At 40.3% G+C, this 19,467-nt stretch overlaps 1 protein-coding gene and 1 long non-coding RNA gene across 7 annotated transcripts in view; one reads left to right on the top strand and one right to left on the bottom strand.

Annotated features, from left to right (window-relative positions):
• Window positions 1-3,862: 3,862 nt before the first annotated feature.
• Window positions 3,863-19,467, bottom strand: part of grb2b (growth factor receptor-bound protein 2b) — a 33,471-nt gene continuing 17,866 nt past the window's right edge. For 3 of the 6 annotated variants that reach the window (XM_037088837.1, XM_037088834.1, XM_037088838.1), the window contains exons 3-6: window positions 12,481-12,578; window positions 8,490-8,612; window positions 7,594-7,762; window positions 3,863-5,724 (exon numbers count right to left, since the gene is read on the bottom strand). In XM_037088837.1, coding sequence (XP_036944732.1) covers window positions 5,530-5,724; window positions 7,594-7,762; window positions 8,490-8,612; window positions 12,481-12,578 — 585 coding nt within the window. In that variant the 3' untranslated portion in view covers window positions 3,863-5,529. The remainder of the gene's footprint in view (window positions 5,725-7,593; window positions 7,763-8,489; window positions 8,613-12,480; window positions 12,579-19,467) is intronic. The other 3 variants (XM_037088835.1, XM_037088836.1, XM_037088839.1) reach the window with 2 other exon arrangements.
• LOC119013929 lies at window positions 5,620-6,438 on the top strand. The gene is made up of 2 exons (XR_005072860.1): window positions 5,620-5,762; window positions 6,104-6,438. It is a non-coding gene; the product is annotated as an uncharacterized LOC119013929 (long non-coding RNA).

Raw genomic sequence — 19,467 nt, 5'->3', positions numbered from 1 at the left:
GAAGCTGACACTGCAGAGCTAAAGCTGAGGGAAGCAACGCATTAAAGGAATACATGAATATTAATGAATCAAGAAATATTCTAATATGAAATTGTGTCAATAAACAACTGCTATTTGTATCCCAGCAGCCACTCAGTGAGACACAAGATGTGTGTCTCATTATGGCCATTTCACATCCCTCCCTCCCTCATCTCTTTGCAGTTGTGTTGGGTCTCTTTGTGGTCATTTTGCTTCTCTTTTTGTTATAGTTTTGTATCTTCCGTGAACGCTCTGCATCCCCTTGTAGCTGTTTTACATCTCTTTGTAGTTGTGTTGTGTCTCTTTGTGGTTATTTTGCATCTCTTTGACACTGTTTTGAGTCTGCATTTGGGCGGTTTTGTGTCTTTGTTGTCATTTTACATCTCCTTATAGTTGTTTTTCATCTGTTTGTGGTCATTTTGTCTTTTCGTAATAATTGTGCATCTCTTTGTAGTTGTTTGCATCCCTTTGCAGTTGTGTTGGGTCCCTTTGTAGGCATCTTGCATCTCTTCACAGTTGTTTTTCATCGTTTGTGGTTTTGTGTCTCTTTGAAGTCATTTTGCATGTCTTTGCAGTTGTTTTTCATATCTAAGTGGCCATTGTGCTTCTCTCTGAAGTAGTGTTGTATCTTTAGTGCATGATTTGCATGTCCTTGTTGCTGCTTTGCATCTCTCTGAGGTTGTTTTGAGTCTGTATTTGGTCATGTTGTACCTCCTTATTGGGGTTTTGTGTCTCTTTGTAGCCATTTTACATCTCTTTTTAGTTGTTTACATCTTTTTGTGGTCCTTTTTGCTTCACTTTGCAGTAGTTGGCATCTTCTGTGAACATTTTATATCTCTGTGGTCATTTTCAATCTCTTGGTAGCTGTTTGAATGACTTTCCAGCTTTCCGACAAACACCTTTACCGAGGCTTTGGTCCAAGGGCCCTAGGGCCTCTGCCTGGGAGGCGAGTTTAGTAATCCATCAATGGTAGAAACAGAAACGGATTTTTTTTTTTTGTCAATGCCTGTACCCTACTATAAATGCATGTCACCAAACTTTCTTACACCTTCCAAATCAAGACATCTTATTTTATCACCCTCATATATTATGTATTGATGATGGGCCACGTGTGGGTCTATGCATGTGTCTAGACTTGAACTGAAAATAATCACTTTAATAATGATGCTGATGGACTGGCAGAGACAGGTCATGCTGATAATAATCTTCTCATCCCCGCACGGAATGTCCTCCTCACTTGCAAATCCTCAAATCATCTTAAAATGTCCACACACAGTGGAGAGCAGCGGGCTTTTAATGCTGGCGTCGCTGTTGTCGACTACTATAGCCGCAACATATGGCAAACAGCCAGGTCAAGCTTGAGAGGCAAAACCCCTGCAGCAGAGTCAGTCATTAGGTCTTACACCGCAACCGCAAACAACAGTGAGACATTAGTCTAGTAGTACTGTACATCAGGAATCTCTGCTCTCAGTTTTACCCGAATAACTGCCAGCACCAATGTTCAGTGAAGTCCACAGTGCAAACCTGTCACTGGGTCACATTACTGGTAAATGTCATGTAGATGAATAGAAGCACTGGAGCAGCCAAATATGTTTCATAACTAGAATACATTCCAGATGAGAAGGCTAGAAAGAGGACTACAACGCCGATGTAACAGTGTCTGCTTTAAGGCGGTCGGTGGCAGACATGAAAGCTGAGAGGAGCCAGACTGAAGAGAGGAGCGAAAGTGGTACTCAGAGTGCTAAAAGTCAAAATGTGGAGCAGGCAGTGCACCAGACCGCAGCTAACGTGACGTTACAGACCTCATCAGGCTGCAGCAAAGTGCTGCGTGCAGAGCACCCCGGGCTTCCCTTCAAGAAATGTAATCATCAGTTTCCCCTTCACTGCCTCTCAGATTAACTGACACATGCTCATCATCGGCACCCTGAGAGACAGACAGACACTTTGAGTGTGTTTCATAATGAAATGTGGCCTGATGTACTGAGTTGGTGTTTGACTAAACCCACTCACTGACTCACTGCTCTGCTGTCTGGAGGAAATCCCTTTTTCGTGTCTAGGATGCTAATTCTGTACACTGCGCGTGTTCATTTTGTACATTATCCACATCGATGATTTAACACAACGTCAGAATAACACAGGCAATATCATGAAACTATGTCTGCTTCGGAATGGAATTACAAGAAACCTCCCACCCTCTCAGTCTTGATCATCACAGTTGGATATAATGCACAGCTAACAGCATTTTTTCATCTGAAAACATGTCGTGCTGATGAGGAAGTACTGTTCTCTTTGTGATCCTTCGTTTTTGCTTCAAGGTTTGACCAAATGACAGCAGCTCTCTCATCCTGGTGTTCTAAAGAGCCCACAAACACAGGACAATCATCCGTAGTGTTAACAAGCAAAGACAGTTGGGCCAAAAATCAAAGCTCACTGTGATGTATTACTCACCACAAGCTAGTTCCAAGCTGACTATCATACTGTACCGACATTTACAGAAACCACCGGCTACCTAAAAGGTCAACAGTAGAACTAAAAACTTGTATTAACCAAGAGCTGCCAACATCGTTCTTTTGCCAATCGTGTCAAAATAGCCCAATTAGAACTTCTTGGAACATGTCAAGTCTTATGTCTTCATGTCTTCATTCATGTCTCCATGAATTGCTTGATGATCAGTCAGCATTTTTCTAACTTTCGGTGTCGCCACCCCGAAAAATGGGCTCTGGCTGTAGCTAGCTGCTGTCTGTCAGCCAATTAGCTGACTGAAGTCTGTCAGGAACGCAACCTCAGAATCCACAGGGGCTGTAGTTCTACTTAGATAAGTAAGAGACAGCCTTGAAATCAGAAGGTCTGCAGTTGAATGTTTCTGTTAAGTACGGAAAATATTAAAATAGAGGTACAAAGCAGTCTTGGAGACAGGAGGTGCAGATGCTAGCTAGTTACTCTGCCAACTTCAGCCATCTTAGACATAATGGCAACACTGGTTTCTTCACACTCTGTTAACAGTTTTTTTTTTAAGTGAAATTCTGGACTTACATAGCGCCTCTTTAATGCCAGCTAATTTTATATCCTGAAAAAGCAAAAATAGGAGGAGAGGATTGTTTAATTTTAGATAACATAACTCTTTGGTTAACAGGAGTGGCTGTGTAGATGAAAAACATCATTATGTGGAAAATCAAGCATTTTTAAAGCAATATATTCAAACTGAAGCATATTCCCCAACATTATAGTGAAGCACATAAAATTAGACATTTTCCAAAAGTTCTGAACTGTACAACCCCCCCCCCACCCGCAAATGACTGAACAGCTCCCTCTTGTGGAGTCCATACATCCTGATAAACATGAATAAGTGAGTTAGTGAGTCAGTTACCCATCAGGTCCATGAGCTACATCTCTTCACAAATAAACACCACATAAAAAAATTATTCTCATTTTTTAATAATTGCATTTTATTAATTGAAAAAAAAAAACAAAAACAAAAAAACAAACAAAAAATGCAAATAAAAAAAAAAAGAGCAAAAACAAAAACGGTATCATTAGGTAAGACAAGGCGAGAGACACTTAAATAAGAAGAGTTCCATGTTGGTGAGGATAAAGGTGAAGGCGGGTTGATGTAGGAGGGGAGAAGGGGGGCATTGTTGGATGGGACAGATTGGATTATGTACACTGTTTCTCACTGCAGGACTGGCAGGCCCCGTAAAGGGAGGGGGGCTCAAAGTAGCAGGTCGGAGACACTGAAACACCAGAGAGAAAGGCACTATCCAGAGAGAACGAGAAAACACAAACAACACAAACACAGTAAACGAGCACGCACATACACACGCTGGACCAGAAATCAAAATGTTTGACAAAAAAAAAAAAAAAAAAAAAAAGTGCTTTGACCACACGCCACATTGGACAAAAGAAGAAGAAAAAAAAAAACAGGAAAACAACTTTTACATCATTTACACTGATCTCTCAACTTTTAGCATAAAAGACAATCTCTCAGTTTTCTGAACTGTTAATCTGTGCCAGCTGCAGATCTGCACTGGTGATTACACGATGTGATTATCCGAACTCAGCCTCTCTGCTACGTGCAGGTATAACAAGGAGGAGAGCGTCTGCCGGTGCATGCATGTAATGACGGTTTGTGAATATGCATGTTAACTACCTGTACATATCCTCCATACATCACTCTCTATAAATGAATATTGACAACATTTCAGCATGTCTTTTTTTTTTTTTTTAAATCCCTTGCATGGTTGTGTAGTTCAGTTCTCCGACCTTGCTTCCCTCATGTTAATGTCAATGGACTCAGTCAGCTACATTCACTGCCCAAGTAAAATGGCTGCAATAAATACATTGGCTTTGAAAAGGTGGCTGACCTTTATACAGGGCTCCGTAATACAACAGCTCTCGCAGCATTCATGGCTCGACTTGCTGGTCAATATTTAGCTTCCAGGACACGATTAGTTTCTTCTTAGAGAACTAACTTGACTTGCCTTGCATTATAGACAAGAGAAACCTCTTCAAATGGAACTGATGACCCCTTTAAATATCATGCTGTGTTATCTGAGATCCCTCAGATAGATTCAGAAAAAAAAAAACAAAAAACAAAACTGACTGACAATTCAGCACATTCTAGAGCTACTAGGTCTTATCCAGACTAACAAAAGATTGAACATAATTTACAAATGGAAAAAAATACAATTTGTGATGAGAGGTAAAACAGACAAAACACATACAAATATATAATATATATTCTTAAAAAATGGATTCTCTCTATAGTTGATTTATTTATACAGCCAATGGCTGATGTACAATGCTCACGTGCCAATGATCTCAGACATGGAAACTTGCTGTACTGTAGATTGCATCTTTTTTTTCTTCTCTCTTCTTTTTTGTACATTTTTTTTTAAAACAATTTCTTCTTTTTTATATTTTTAATTATTTTTTTTCTTTAAAACAGAGCTAGGATTTATTGGTAGGCTTCTCATTTAGGTGATTAAAACAACAAGCGGCAAAAAAAAAGGAAAAAAAAGAAAAAAAACAACAACAAAAAAAAGGCAGAATGTTAAGAAGTTAAGGAGAAGACAGAAGCAGCTGTGGGAGCGGTAGAATCATTTGGTTATCTTCACTGTTGGTGCACTACTCTTTAGTTTTTCTGCATTTAGATTTCCCTCAAAGACAGTTCAATCCTCACCGAGGCGTTCACTAGGGAGGTGAACATTCTCAGCACAAGTAAAAGTTGATTTTGCTCAGCTGCCACCCACACAGCGACGCCTACGACAGCACTACTACTGTTTTATCTCTCTCTCTCTCTCTTTCGGTTGTTCGCGTTTTTCCTGTCTGCTCCTGTTATCGTGGGATGGCGTAGAGGGGTGGAGGGGGTTGGTTTCGGGGGAGTTGGATGGGGGCTGATGAGATCAAGAACGATGATGATGATGATGGTGGTGGTGGTGATGGTTGCTGTTGTGGTGGTGGTTGCTGTTGTTGTTGTTGTTGTTGCTGTTGTAGTATACATGGTCTGACTGTTTACATGTTCCGATTGACAGGCGTGACGTAGTTGCGGGGGAACATGCCCGTTTGGCCGTGACAGCCTCCTTTCCACCAGTTGGGGTCAGAGTTGTCCAGGACTTGGATGAAGTCGCCGCGTCGGAAACCCAGCTCTCCTTCCTCCTGGGGGTCGAAGTCAAAGAGTGCCTGCACATATGTGGGATGCTGTCCCATCAGGAGACGGAAAAGACGAGGAGAGACATATTAGATAGGTTTGTGACATGATGAATCTACACAATTAACAAGGGATTTAGAATACAATAGCCCACTCCTAAACATTCACACTGTGAGTTAATGGTGATCCAAAATGGCAGTTACCCTAAGAAATAGTCCGGTATTCACTTATTTAAGTGGCTAACTTTCATAAGAAAAAATAATAGAAATCAAGTAAGGTCCATCTCTCTCTCTCTGTCTCTCTAACTGTCAGAGATATGACTTCACTGTATATCACTTACTCTCTTTCCCTCTAACTGTTTTACCTGGGATTTCTTTTCAACTCTTTTGTTTCCTGTGTGGTTTTGGTCACACTCCCTCTCTCTTCTTTCTCCCGCAGCTGTCCCTGAGACCTCCAGGCTACAAGCTTCATGGGAGCTAACTCCCTCCTACCGACGTCCGGATTCACGCAAATATCACACACATTTTTAGATGAAATCTACATGATTCTGTCCAAGAACCGACTATAATATTTTATAGGTTACGTGAACTATCCTAGCTCCATGCTCCTTAGCTAAGCATGAGTGCTGCTGTCTTTTCTAAGACAATAACTCAAACTGATTAATCGTTTATCAAAATGGTTGGTGACTAATTTAATAGCTGACAACATATTTATTGTATTGTGTAATGTTATAGGTATACTGCTGGATTATTAAAAGATTAATCACAAACAGATCACTTTCACTGGCAATGATAAATTGTGAATTTAGTTTGAATGGATACCAAACGCACAATGAGCTGTTCGCAGTTCTTTCTCAGTGTTCCTCTAAAATACTGAATTCAGATGATGACTGGATACTGAGCTCAAGTGCACCACACCCAGGAAATTTGTTGTAGGCTGACCAGCTTTGAACAGCCTTCTGACTTATGCCCTAATGCTGACGAATGCACATGAAGCAATAACATATATGATTAATAAAGTAGGTGACAAGGTAAAAGACACACTTCTTGAAAATAAATGGTTGGTTGGTGGGTTGTACCACTGACCAGTTAAGTGAAATGTTGCGGTTTTATTTTCTTGAGCACAAAATTAAGATATTTATCTAATTATATTTAGCTACAATGGTTGCCAAATATAATTAGATAAATATCTTAATTTTGTGCCAGAAAAGGACTGGACTGTCAAAATATACAGGAGGGGGTAAACAGTAAAACACTTCTTACATCACCAACCTATTAAATGTGCTGCAAATAAAATGCCATTTTGTTAATCAAATACATTCTCAGAACATTACAGATGTTTCCACACATCATTTTCTTATCTGAACCCACAACACCGCACGCAGCCAATGAACTTGAATTCAGTTTAAACCAAAGAGCGCAGACATCTAGTACTTTTTGGGGGAACTTGAACCAGCAGACGGTGCTATGTAAATCACGTTGCAGCAAATTTTAGAAAGCAGAACAGGATGTTATGTTAGCGAGGTCTAAGTGATGTGATGGCACACTTAATTATAGTCTTGTCTTTCCAGTTTCATACACGTTTGTAGTTTTAACAGCAAAGCATCTACCTGTTTTCATTCTACTCTAGTTTGTTCACATGTGGTTATGCTGATAACCAACATGCTGTTAGTGGCGTCACAATGTTAAACACCGCCCCGCAAGTTATCTAGAGTAGGTAGGGGCAAATATCTATATGAGCATCGACAGTGCTACAAAGTTTGAAACGTTTTCGATAATATCCTCAGATGTTCACCTATATGTATGTTCATATACCATATCATTCTGTAAAAGAAACACACTGCCATTTTTAAGTGTTTTCATGCTGCACATGTCACTATTGTAGTCAGGAAAAAAAAACCCTGGATCCAAGCATATGTCCCCTCTTACCTGGGTGACCTGCTCTATGTCTCGCAGAAAGATCTGCTGATTGCGAGAGACCGAGGTGGAACGGTGGTAGTCTACCAGCTCATTGAGGGAGTTAAACTTCACCACCCATAGGAAATACTTTCCAGCCCCGTCACGAAGAACCTTGAAGTGTTGGACGTCATTTCCATACCTGCACAAGGTCACAGAGAGGAAAGCTATGAGAGGGGGGGATCTTCAGCACAAAAGGCATTGTCCAAACTGACAGAGAGCTGTTGTTTTTTGAGGGCAAACCACAGATTTAAATAAACAGAGTGGAACACTAGGGCATTAAGATCCATTATCAGATGCATTAGGTGTGTCTGATAAGCATTAGGTAAATACGTATTATTTAAATGAAGTCTCAGACTGATAATGACAGACTGATAAGCATTAGTTAAATGAATCAGTCACGCCAGTAAAGGATTGACATTCAAAACAAGCTGACTACGTGGAAATTAGGACAGTCCAGACAGTAATTAAGATCCATATCACAGCATCAACTTTACATGCAAGCTGCTGTGAACTGATCTGAACTGTTTCTTTTGGGAAGGTCGGAATGGAGAGAGGCAGATAAGAGGAAGTGAGCTCTGTATGTGTCAGCTAAAACCCTGAGTACTCATAGGGCTGAGTTCCAACGCACAGTACAAATGATCATAGCTGGCAAATGCTGGTCACCAGAGGGCAGCACTGAGACTTCACAGGAATGAGGAAGAGGTTGTGCTCATGACTCACACATACCAAGTATGGAAACTTGTGAACCTGATCAGTTGTGGGGAAACGAAGACTGATGTAAGGATAACATGAAACAGTATTCATAGGAAACAGTGTGTGAATTTTTTTTCTCCCCCCCAGTGGCACACTGGTGCAGTGCTGCTTACTTCACAGAGAGAGAGAAGTCTCCTGGTGCGCTCTCGCTCTCTCTGATGAGGAAGGCCCCGTCGTGCCTCTGTTTGTTGAGCATCTCCTCTGCTTTGGCCCGAGGAATCTTCCCAAAGAACCACCTGGAGAAAGGAGAGAACCGATACAAGTGAGCACAGGGTAAGACTTCCTTCTGCATAATAGGGCCGCAACTAACAATTATTCTCAATGTTGATCAATCTGCCAATTATTTTATAGATACATCGATTAGTTGTTTGATATATAACATATCAGAAACTGTTCCCTGAGCCCAAGACGAGGTCCTTAAATGTCCTGTTTTATACACACCCCAAAGTTATTCTGTTTACTGTCTTAGAGGAAGAAAAAAATAGAAAATATTCACATTTAAGTAGCTCAAACAGTTGATAACTGAATTAGTGCAAACAGATCAATTAATTGTAACAGCTCTACTGCATAGACTCGATCACTTTGACTTTTTTTACAATTTAGAGTTTCAGTTGAACTCTGTCTGCGGGCATACACACTTCACAAAACATCACACCTCCTGCTGGTTAACAGGTTGGACCTGACGACACAGTGGTGTGGAGACCATGCTAACCACAGACACACTGCACTGCTGACAGGCAATGAAAAAAAAAAAAAAACTAAACAAAACTAAACACAATTCGCTTTAATTGGGCCAGAAATGCTGCATGTACACACTAGGATGAAAAAAAAAGTTATTCAAGCACCGGCCTTTCCTGTCAGGCTGCACTGTCCGTCCACTTACAAGGAAGTAGATTAGTCATTGTCTATTAATAGTGGTAGAGCAAACACAAAAAATAAATATAATCATCTGTTATATGTCCTGATGTGCACTCATAAGCATCTATGTTGAACTGAGAGGCTGGAAAAAGAACAGGTTCAAGATGAGATTTAAAGTCAGACATTTTTCATCATTTTGGAGTGCCATTGAATGTATCTTTTAGCTGTATGTATGCCACTAATATATGTTTGTGAGAAAGCCCTGACAGAGGGAATCGGTGCGAGCGATAAAGATGGATGGAGAGAGGGAGAGACAAAGCTCTTTACTTGTGTAAATAATTAAAAAGTACAGTCAGCCAAAAGATGACATCTTGGCTCCTTTACACGTAGGTGAAAATCAATAATGAAATGGCCAACTCTTGATCTGCTTCGTATCCGCGCCTGGAAGCAAAGCAAGCCAGCACACTGAGTCTCTTTCCCTGTTTGATAAAAGTGATAACGGAGCAATTAATGGAGCCGAGGAAATAACAAGAAGCAGAATGACCGGCAGTACTATCAGCAGCATACACACCTACACCTCTAGCGCTGTGAGGGGGAACGCTTAAAAGCACTCAGTACTGCTTCTACCACTCTTACTCTTAATAGACTGTCACACAAACCTGAGCATTAGCCACAAAAACACATTTACTGTGGGCCAGGGGAAAAATCTGTGTACAAACAGAAAGCACTCTGACTTAGAGCAGAGCTGCATTATATTGTGCTGTATAGTACAGCTGTGTGTGTGGGTGCCTGGTGCTTTCAGATGGCACTTCATTGTCACCACAACGGGAGACAAAGGCAAACTCCAGCCACTTCATCGCCTCATCACCACTGTTGGTTGTCCATTACTGTACTGGGTAGTTTTGTTCAAAACATTTACAGTAAATCTGCACAAAAATGCTTTTATTAAAAATCAAATTCTCCTGGGTTGCATGTAAAATCTGAGTCTAGTGCACCAAATTCTACTGCACCAAGACAGGTCTGACTTGAATTATCCCTAATTAGAGCTGTGCGATATTACGATACATAAAAATGTGATATAAAAATAGGATATAGGATATAACCCTCTGTTGTTTATATCATAATTTTAACGAGTAGGCTACTTGTTTAGCACTGTTGCTATACTAACGTTAACATACACTACAGTTGTGATTTAAGATGCCGTGTAAAGCACAACTCAAAGTCGGAATGACCGTTAGATCCAAGTTCAAAACGAGTTATGAAGTCAAATGTAACTGCAGCAACGCTACTGCTTTGTGGTAGCATTTTTACATCACCCGCAAGGACTCGTTTACTGCACCAGTCTCTCGGGAGTGAACAGAAGCAAAGCAGCATGGCGGAGATGGAGGAGAGCGCAATGGAAGATGAAAATAACGTCACTAGTAACGTTACATCATATGCGGACACAGAAGCAGTACCCCAAGAACCGGAATTACATCGTTTGGCTTTGGTTTAAAAAGTCAGACACTGACCAGACAACAGTAATCTGCAAAACATGCTGCCAACAAGTTGTTACTAGTGACTCGAACACGTCTAATATTTTCTACCACTTAAAGACACGAGATGAAAAACAGTACAGAGACAGTGGGATATACATCATTATCGGGATGTAAAATTAGCTCAAGATATAAAATGTTGTCCATATTGCACAGCACTATTGCTAATAGTGGTCTTGTTGAAGACATTTTTCAATAGAAAGCATGACATGACGTCCAAGGATGTGGCAACACTGCAGCTGAGCCAATTACAGTAAGCAACATGAGACAGCAGACAAGCTCCGACAATCACTGGAGTGATACGGGTTGAATCTAGGATTTAGCCATAGGGGATATTTGGCCTGCTAGATATTTCACAATAAAAGATGGAACAAATGATCCGCACTTTGACGCAGATACTGGATGTGTTGACTTTCCATTAACAGTTATAATATCTGTCACCATCCTCACTAGAACGCAAACAAAACAATAAACAAATCTTATAAGTGCGAGTCATCACAGTGACTGCAGTGGCTTGCCCGATAACGATGAGTGTATTTTACTGTTGCCCTGGTTGCTGTTATTTGCATATTACATAAACCTTTACCCTGCCGTGGAGCAAAGTAGCTGAAATGCCAGGTCCCGCACACACACAGCCTGTTAAATGGCACAATCTTTCCTGCTCTCTCTGATGTGTTCAGAGTGAGTGGCAGGCGGTAACATTAATCCAAAGCTCCGATGAGAGAGCAGTGAAATTCACCTCACGAGTGCAACAGGCAGGCAGATGTGTTAATGAGTAAATATTTAAACATTATTTTAAGGCACATGGACAGCTAAACAAATCTATGGATTGAATAAGAAATGTCAGTATTAATAAAATGTTATACATAAGACATGCTTAGAAAAGGACAACAATGCTGATCTACATAGAGCACAGAGTGTAACAATTGTGTCTTGCCATGTTTGGGAAGTAAATACTGGCTGAATAAAAACAACTGATAATAATCTGTTCAGAGAGGCAGTTTAATTTCAGTTATTTTACTATTTTGTTTCAGAGTTTCAGCTTACCAGTGCTAACAAGTCATGTTTCAAATGTGTACATTATCTTACAGAAAACAATGCACCAGAAATTACATTTTGAAAATGTTGTATTAAAGGCCTTAAGAACCTTCATCATAGTGATTATAATAGGTTCAGTGTTACAGAAGTATGAGGCACAGCTAAATATGGATTCCCTATATCCATAAAAAAAGACCGTAAACACTTGACTATTGTTGTTACCAATACAAAGACACACCCCCCTTGTAAAAAAGAAAAAAGGTACATCTGACGGCAACGCAGCAATGATGCAATAAGGTCAATATTCAATTAAGCATAAGAGGCCTCGAGCACATTATTAAAAGAGAGAGCTAGTCTGGCACTGAACGCAGGTCCAGAGGTAATGTCCTCTCTAAGGATCCTGCCAGGCCCTCTCTTTAGTGGTTCAACACACACAACCTTGCACACACGCGCACACACACACACACACACACACACACACACACACACACACACACACACACACACGAACAACCAATCTTGTAAGAGTAAGTAGGACAATTGTAGTTCAAGTCTGGCAGTCAAAGTGCCCAAATAAATTTGTGAGCGTGCATATTTTATTTATAGATACATCACACTTCCACAGATACATAAAGACTGACGTTAGAGAAGCAGGTATGCAGGTAGTACTTACGGATGGGCTTTGACCTCTATGTAATTCTTGGGGATGAAACCATCTTTTCCATTTAGCTCGGCCTTGTACCAGTTCTGATCACACTCGTCATTTAATACCTAAAAAAGAGAGACAGCGTAGTTGTTCAGGTTAGTGTCACATACAAGTGTCAACAGTGAAAAGATACCAACTAACTAAATTTAGCTTCAGGCCATTGCATTTAATTTCCTGTGACTGCACAAGGTGTGGGGGGAACTGCTTGGACAATATTAGCAGAACACACTTAAAGCAGAGGAGAGCAGCAAGGACATACAATACAATATTTATACGCCTCAAAAGATAGCATCTAATGTTCAAAATGTCACCTGCATGTTTAGATAGGGAGACTCATTTAACAGGACACCTCAGTGACACTGACAGCTGTGAGGGCAATCATGTCTAACAAAGTAGGGCTATAGTGCAGGTGTGTTGGGTTGGTCGTGTGTCAGTGTGTGTCCAACTCAATTTGTGCACTACACTCCATGTGTCAGTGTGCTTACAAGAGATAGGTCTTGCTGAAAGCAGTTGACCTTCACGCCTCAGCAGCTGATTTATCACATGAAAAGGGTGCCCATGAGTGTTTTATATATTCAGATTGTTGTGTTTTTTCGTTTAGTAGCGAAGGAAAAAGAAAACATTCCTCTCAAGTAGATGCCATGTCACTCAATGTATGTGGATTATCCACAGTCTTTTTAAGGGCTAGACTATTCATCTATATTAAAAGTTTTTTTTTCTGTTTTCACTGTGAGTTTTCAAAAGAAAAGAAAAAAAACATTAATACATGAAAAAAGAAATGACAATAACATTAACGAGAAAACATGTGACAACATTCTTCCTTACAGTATTTCATCATGCATTGCATGTAATCCTAATTGCATTTCAGTAACACGTACCAATTTCAGGGGAAAACTAAGCAACAGCACTGAGTCATGCAGCCTTTATTTGAATGATGTTGCAAAAACAGCAGTTAAAGCACATCTGAGATTCTCAGACTATCTCAAGGCCACCACAGTCTAGCAGGGTACAAAGCTTTGAGAATCAACAGAAAAGGATGTGATACATGCATCACAGGACCAAGCCGTCACTTGTTAGATTCTTTGAGGAGCTTCAAGTAAAGCTGGGCGTGCATTAATGTCATCCCTCTCATCCAGTCAGGCAGAATCCTGTACCGATGAATGACTACATGAGTCAAGTTTGTTAAAAGCCATTTCTTTCACCCTCTTTGATCACAACTCATCTGCATAATTCATGGGGGGAAAAGGCATTTTCAGCAGGCATGCACGCAATCTTTAAAGTAGCTCCTCTGGAGGGAAGAAACTTCAGACAAAAATGACTGCCGACAATCCTTGACGGATATTGGACTCCAACATTTTTCCCTCTATTTTGTCGGTCAGATTTTTGTTTGTTTGCCTCCCTTTTCCTTTCCACTTAAACTCATAATTTCTCACTAACCCAGCCCCAGACAGCTGTCCAATTGGCCCCTGTGTAGTGCGAGTGGCCGGGTCTATTTGCTCCAGTGAGCCTGCAGAATGCCAGCTGTCACTGGCCCTCCCCAGCTGCTAACCCTGCACAAGACAGAGCATTACTGGATCAGGGAGTGGCCTTGGACCAAAAACGTAAGTGGGTTGAAATGAAGAGTGGGGGGTCGGAGGGTGTGTCTATGTGCAAGTGTAGCACAGTGGACTTGCAGATATTAGGGTACATCTGTGAAACAAAGAGATAGGGAGAGCCAGTCAGGGTGAGTGTGTTTACGCTACTCAATGTGGCGCTGTCTGTGTGAGCTGAGACTCAAACAAAGGGCCTTAGCCTCTGGGCTGGATGTTGACACACCAAACCAACCTTTAAGAACTAGTGTCTACAAAGGCAGACCAACACTGTGTGGTCGTGCGGCCAGCTGGCTGACAACATGCAGTTCTCTGCTCACATTTGCACTGCCATCATCAGCTCTCATGAAGACTTGGCTCAAAGCTAACATGGTGTGAATGATAATGCATGTTGATGTTCAGCTAGTCTGGGCTATCAAAACATCATGAAGTCAAGGCATGATGTAAAGTAGAAACTATGCATTAACTCTTTCTCTTTTGTAGAGCAAGGTCCAGTGAACTCTGTACTAAAGATATAAGGCATAAAGCACTGATGCACCTTTTCCCTTAGCACTGGACCAGCTCTTATCATGGCTGATACTTGTTTACTTCTGTGTTTTTCACTTAGTAAGTAACCTTTCTAACCATGAAGATGAACAGACTGCAGCCTGAGCTTTGTATGTTAGCATACTAGAATTCACTTATCCAATTCAGCATTAAACACAAATTACAGTTGAAGCTGATGAGTCTGTGAGTTTCCCTGTTAATTTGTCATGAACAAAGTTTTGGATGAAAATGAAATATTGGCCAGATGAAAGCACACAGAAGAAAAAAAACTGAACCTCTCCGCTGCATAAAACACGCTAAATTAGACAAACTCCAATACCTTAATGAAGACTTGTGCCAATATGCCAAACACAAATGTAGCAAAAACTACATGTGATTTTTGGCTGCAGACACTCAACAATTTGTCAGCAGCCGAAGATCAGTGTGGTTGCCAGGGCCTCAACAAATCTCACCAATACTGTGAACTCCAAATAATATTTTCCTTTCTCCTAATTCACATATATACGCTGTCCATATGTGGAAATGCAGAAACAAGACTTCTTCACACATATCCAAAAAAACACAACAGTATTACTTCCACCACTTGGAGCAAAATAACTTTAAAATAAACATAAAGATAACAAATGCCGTAAGAGTGCAAAATGCTTTTCAAAAGTAATGTAGGTGGAAGAGTTGCTTAGCTGTCAGATAGACAATGCCTCATCCTCATGACCCAAGGCTAAAGCCCACTTGCTGGCAAGCATCCACTCAGCAGAAGCACCCCTGAAACCATAGCAGCTCCAACAGTGCAGCCTGTTCAGCTGATCCTGTACAATGACCTCCCCTCAGGGAACGCAAACAAGAAAAAAAACTAACAAACAAAGAAAATAAAAAACCCAAATATCTTGAGTGTATTAGTTACTGTAAGTAGATAGACATAAAGTCAGTACACTGTTGTGAAGTACACTAAATGCAATAATGATAATAATAACTGGACTGAGCATTTTTCACTTAATTTTCAGCAGGATGAAAGCACAGTTTTTCAACCAATCATGGCCAAATAAAGTTAATTTAAAAAGGTCTCATATTTGAAGCAACACCCCTCAAACAGAGAATCACTTTATCTTGTACTGTTAATTAGCACATTTTTACCAGAAACAAGTGTCATTATATCATTGCTGAAAGGGGGAGTTCTACCGGCAGACAGGTGGCACAACATGTGAACTTGAGTAACCTTAATTACCAGTCTACAACCAAAGCTAATTATAGAGCACAGCAGGTGCTGCATTATACTGTACCCCGATGCTCACATGAATTGCTAAGATGCTATAATGAACTTTCCAGGAAATTCGATAATAAGCCAGTGATTGTACAAGAGCAATGCCGATCTGACTTACATTTTTTATATTAATTATAATTACTCAATATCTGCAAGTACCTGACAAATTATTTGGTGCACTTGAAAATGAGTTTTGCTCCATTCTGTATGCTGTAGTATTACAGCGCAAAGTTAAACTCAGCTGACATCCAACTGAAACAAACTGGGGTCACATCGTGTTTGGTGCAGTTGGCGACGCAGTATGTTCACACACACTGTTGTGGGCTGACCGTGTCTCAGTGATGCTGACAGCAGGGCAAACAGCAGCATGCTTGTTTAATGGAGCTCCTAAGGCTCCATTAAACAAACAAGAAAGATACTTGTCCAGGCAAAATAAACCCCAAGTGTGCACATAAAATCCAAAGCTTGATTCCAGCTCAATACGGCAAAATGGCGAGATAGCGCTAAATGCACCATCTTGCTATTCTAAGCCTTGTTGAAAAAGCTTTCCGTGAGGATAAATGCTGTTAGATTTGTCACTTCAGTTAAACAAAGCAATTCTGTCACCAAACCTACAGCCAGTTTTGAAAGTGAAACTGGATGTCAATTTCAGTAGTGAAAGCTGGTTGTAGGTTTGGCTCCAGATTTGGGGGAACACCTGAACATTGGGGGGACTTTTCAAACGGAGAAAGACAGAAAAAACAAATCTTACCTTACCTGACAGTTTACCAAAGGAATTAAAGCAGTAGTGAAGTATAAATGTGTAACCCTTTCACGACATCATATTTTGTTTACCTAAAAGAGACCTTAACAATAGCACTAATAAATAGGGGTATACAGCTCCATTAATCTGGATAGAGTCATTGATTTATCATCCATACAAATTGAAAACATCAATCCATATCATCATCTTTAAGATTCTCCTTAATTTGGCACATCTGTATCACCTTGTCCATTAAAGTGCACCTCCTTCCAAAAACATTTAAGGGTGTGAATGACAGACAGATAATGGCAAGCAACTGGGAAAAGATGAGGATATCTACTTCCCTCTCAGGAATAAATCAGAGCTGGGGAAATATTTTGGAGAAAGAAGAACTTTGGAGAAAAGTCAGGTCACACAAACAAACATGGCATCTAACTCTGCAGCTAACCAATTTGCTGCTGTTGCTGTAGCAATGTTAGCCGCTACTGTAAGTTTAAACAATGGTTGAAATAAACATGCATGCAAGGTGCAATTCAGCTCTGGGGTTCTTTTGGCACGTGCAGTGATTAAAACCAATGATGGTCAGAGATAGTATAATAACACAAGTAATTTATTAGGCTACGAGTAGAAATAAGTCAGCTAGCCGCCAAGTTTATTATTTAGCTTATAATGGTAACTAGCAAATTATGTCTCTTGACAAATATTGAGCTGAATCTTACATTGTTGTTAAATGTTCTTGTTGTTCAGCCATGTTTAATGTGTGTTAGTGTAGTCAATTTAAAGTTAACTTTTTGCACTTAACCACTTAACAGTTATACACAATTATTCATGTGCCGTCTTATGGCCAAAACGAAAAAAATAAAGGGATGGTAGCTTCATCTGTGTCTGACTATGTTAGATGGCAATGACATTTTCTCATATTTAAAGGCAGGCCCTTCAACTGAATCAAGTAGAAATTGTATCACGGCAGAATGTGCTATCGGAAAACATAATTTTAGTCCTCCAAAGACGTGATATAATGTTGCATTATAATGAAACGTGTGATTAAAAACGTCTTAAAAACCCCCCAGCAGAAATAATGTTTATGGAAGCTACAAAGGAACTGATCGACAATAAAAAATGAACAGCTGTAGTTACAGCAAAACTCCCTTAATTTTCTACAAATGTCAGCACCTGGTAGGGTTAAATAGTTTCCCAGGAACTGTCCGCCGAGCGCTGAGTTCACAATTTTCAGACCTCAGACCTGGTTAAGCTGGGGTGCTATGGTAAGAACAACCTACATTCTGGTCAACCAGAGCCAACAGAACTGTCTTATCTTAAAACATGTTAATTACTGTGGTGGAGTCACCTTTGATGAGTTTTTCTTTTAGTGTCGGAGCATCAAACTTGCCAATGAAAGGGGTTTAGTAAGTGTCAGCTCAATCACACAGTAGCATATTTAGCATATGCAATGCTTCTATAGAAAATATTAAGATTATGCATCTGGATTTCCGGTTTCCATTAAAAAAAAAGGTAATGCAACACTTATTCACACTTAGGTGAAGAGTCCGATCAGAAGATCTATGCAATTCTCATATGTACCCAAGACCAATGCTAGCAAGCTGTAGTTTGGTTTAGAAAGAGACTGGAAACAGATGGAATAAGCTAGTTTAGCTCTGTCCACTCCTAACAGAATCCACCATCCAGCACAAAAACCAGAGCGTAAAATGGGAGGAAGTTACTCTGCTGGGCTAACTGTTTCCAGTCTTTGCACAAGGCTAAGCTAACTGACTTCTAGTTGTATCTAAGCTGCTAAAAAACAAAACCATGAGTCTGAATATCAAAATAGTGACATAATACAGAGAGAAACTGTACACCCAAACAATATATCAATTCAAGCCAAGCTGGCTCAGACATGCCTTTGGAGTGACATTTGAACTTCAGTGCTTTTGGGTCTATCTAGTGGCTCTCGAAACTGAAAGAATGGCAGCCCATGAGGAAAAGCAGAAATAAAATATTTGCTTGGCTGGCAGTTTTCTTTTTTTAAACCATGCAAAGAAGAGACAACCACAGCATTGTGTCTGACTGAGCTCAGTGTCTGTATTCCAAGTCGGGCCAGCATTGTGCTACTGCACTTCTGTGGATGATATGCATTCCCTCCCTCCCTCTGAAGATTTTTTTTTTTGTCTTTTTAATCTGATTGAGCCACAATAGTCGTAGGAGTTTCTATTCGAGAGGCTAAGGTCCAGGCCAGGGATTATCTCCTCCACAGCTGCCACTGTAGTCGCCCTCCTCCCCGTCTCTGCCTCTCACACACACACACACTAAAATATTATAGCACTTCCACCCACAATGCCATGTGTGATACTAAACACGGGTAGCTGTCATTCACAAGGGACTCATGTCCACAACTACCAATTTAGTATCTCTCTATAAAGCCATGAAATTATACAACATCGTGCACAAATCCATCTGATAAACAGACTTTAAGCTTGAGTTTCAAAGACATTTATCATCTTCCAAAGCTATGCTGTCGTTACACTGAAGGTTTATTTAGGCTAGAGAAACTATTGCAACATAATAGGATCGCTCTCATTCTATTCTGCCATCTATTGAAAATGGCTTTGATTTGGATGCAGTGTTTAGTGGTGACCATAAGGAGATTAAAATCTTCACTTTCCCTTTCCCGCCTACCTAAAACTGAATGTCACAAAGCCAATCCTTTGTATGACACTAAGTATGTGGATAAAAGAGAAAGCCATGCTCGAGAAATCATTATTGCATAAGATATGCATTGGACCGACTTACAAAGCATTGCCTTGCAATTGACACGCAATGGA

Source organism: Acanthopagrus latus, chromosome 23 (genome assembly GCF_904848185.1).
Source record: "Acanthopagrus latus isolate v.2019 chromosome 23, fAcaLat1.1, whole genome shotgun sequence".
Taxonomy (NCBI): domain Eukaryota; kingdom Metazoa; phylum Chordata; class Actinopteri; order Spariformes; family Sparidae; genus Acanthopagrus; species Acanthopagrus latus.
Note: the sequence above shows the minus strand (reverse complement) of the source record. Positions and strands in the feature narration are given on the sequence as shown.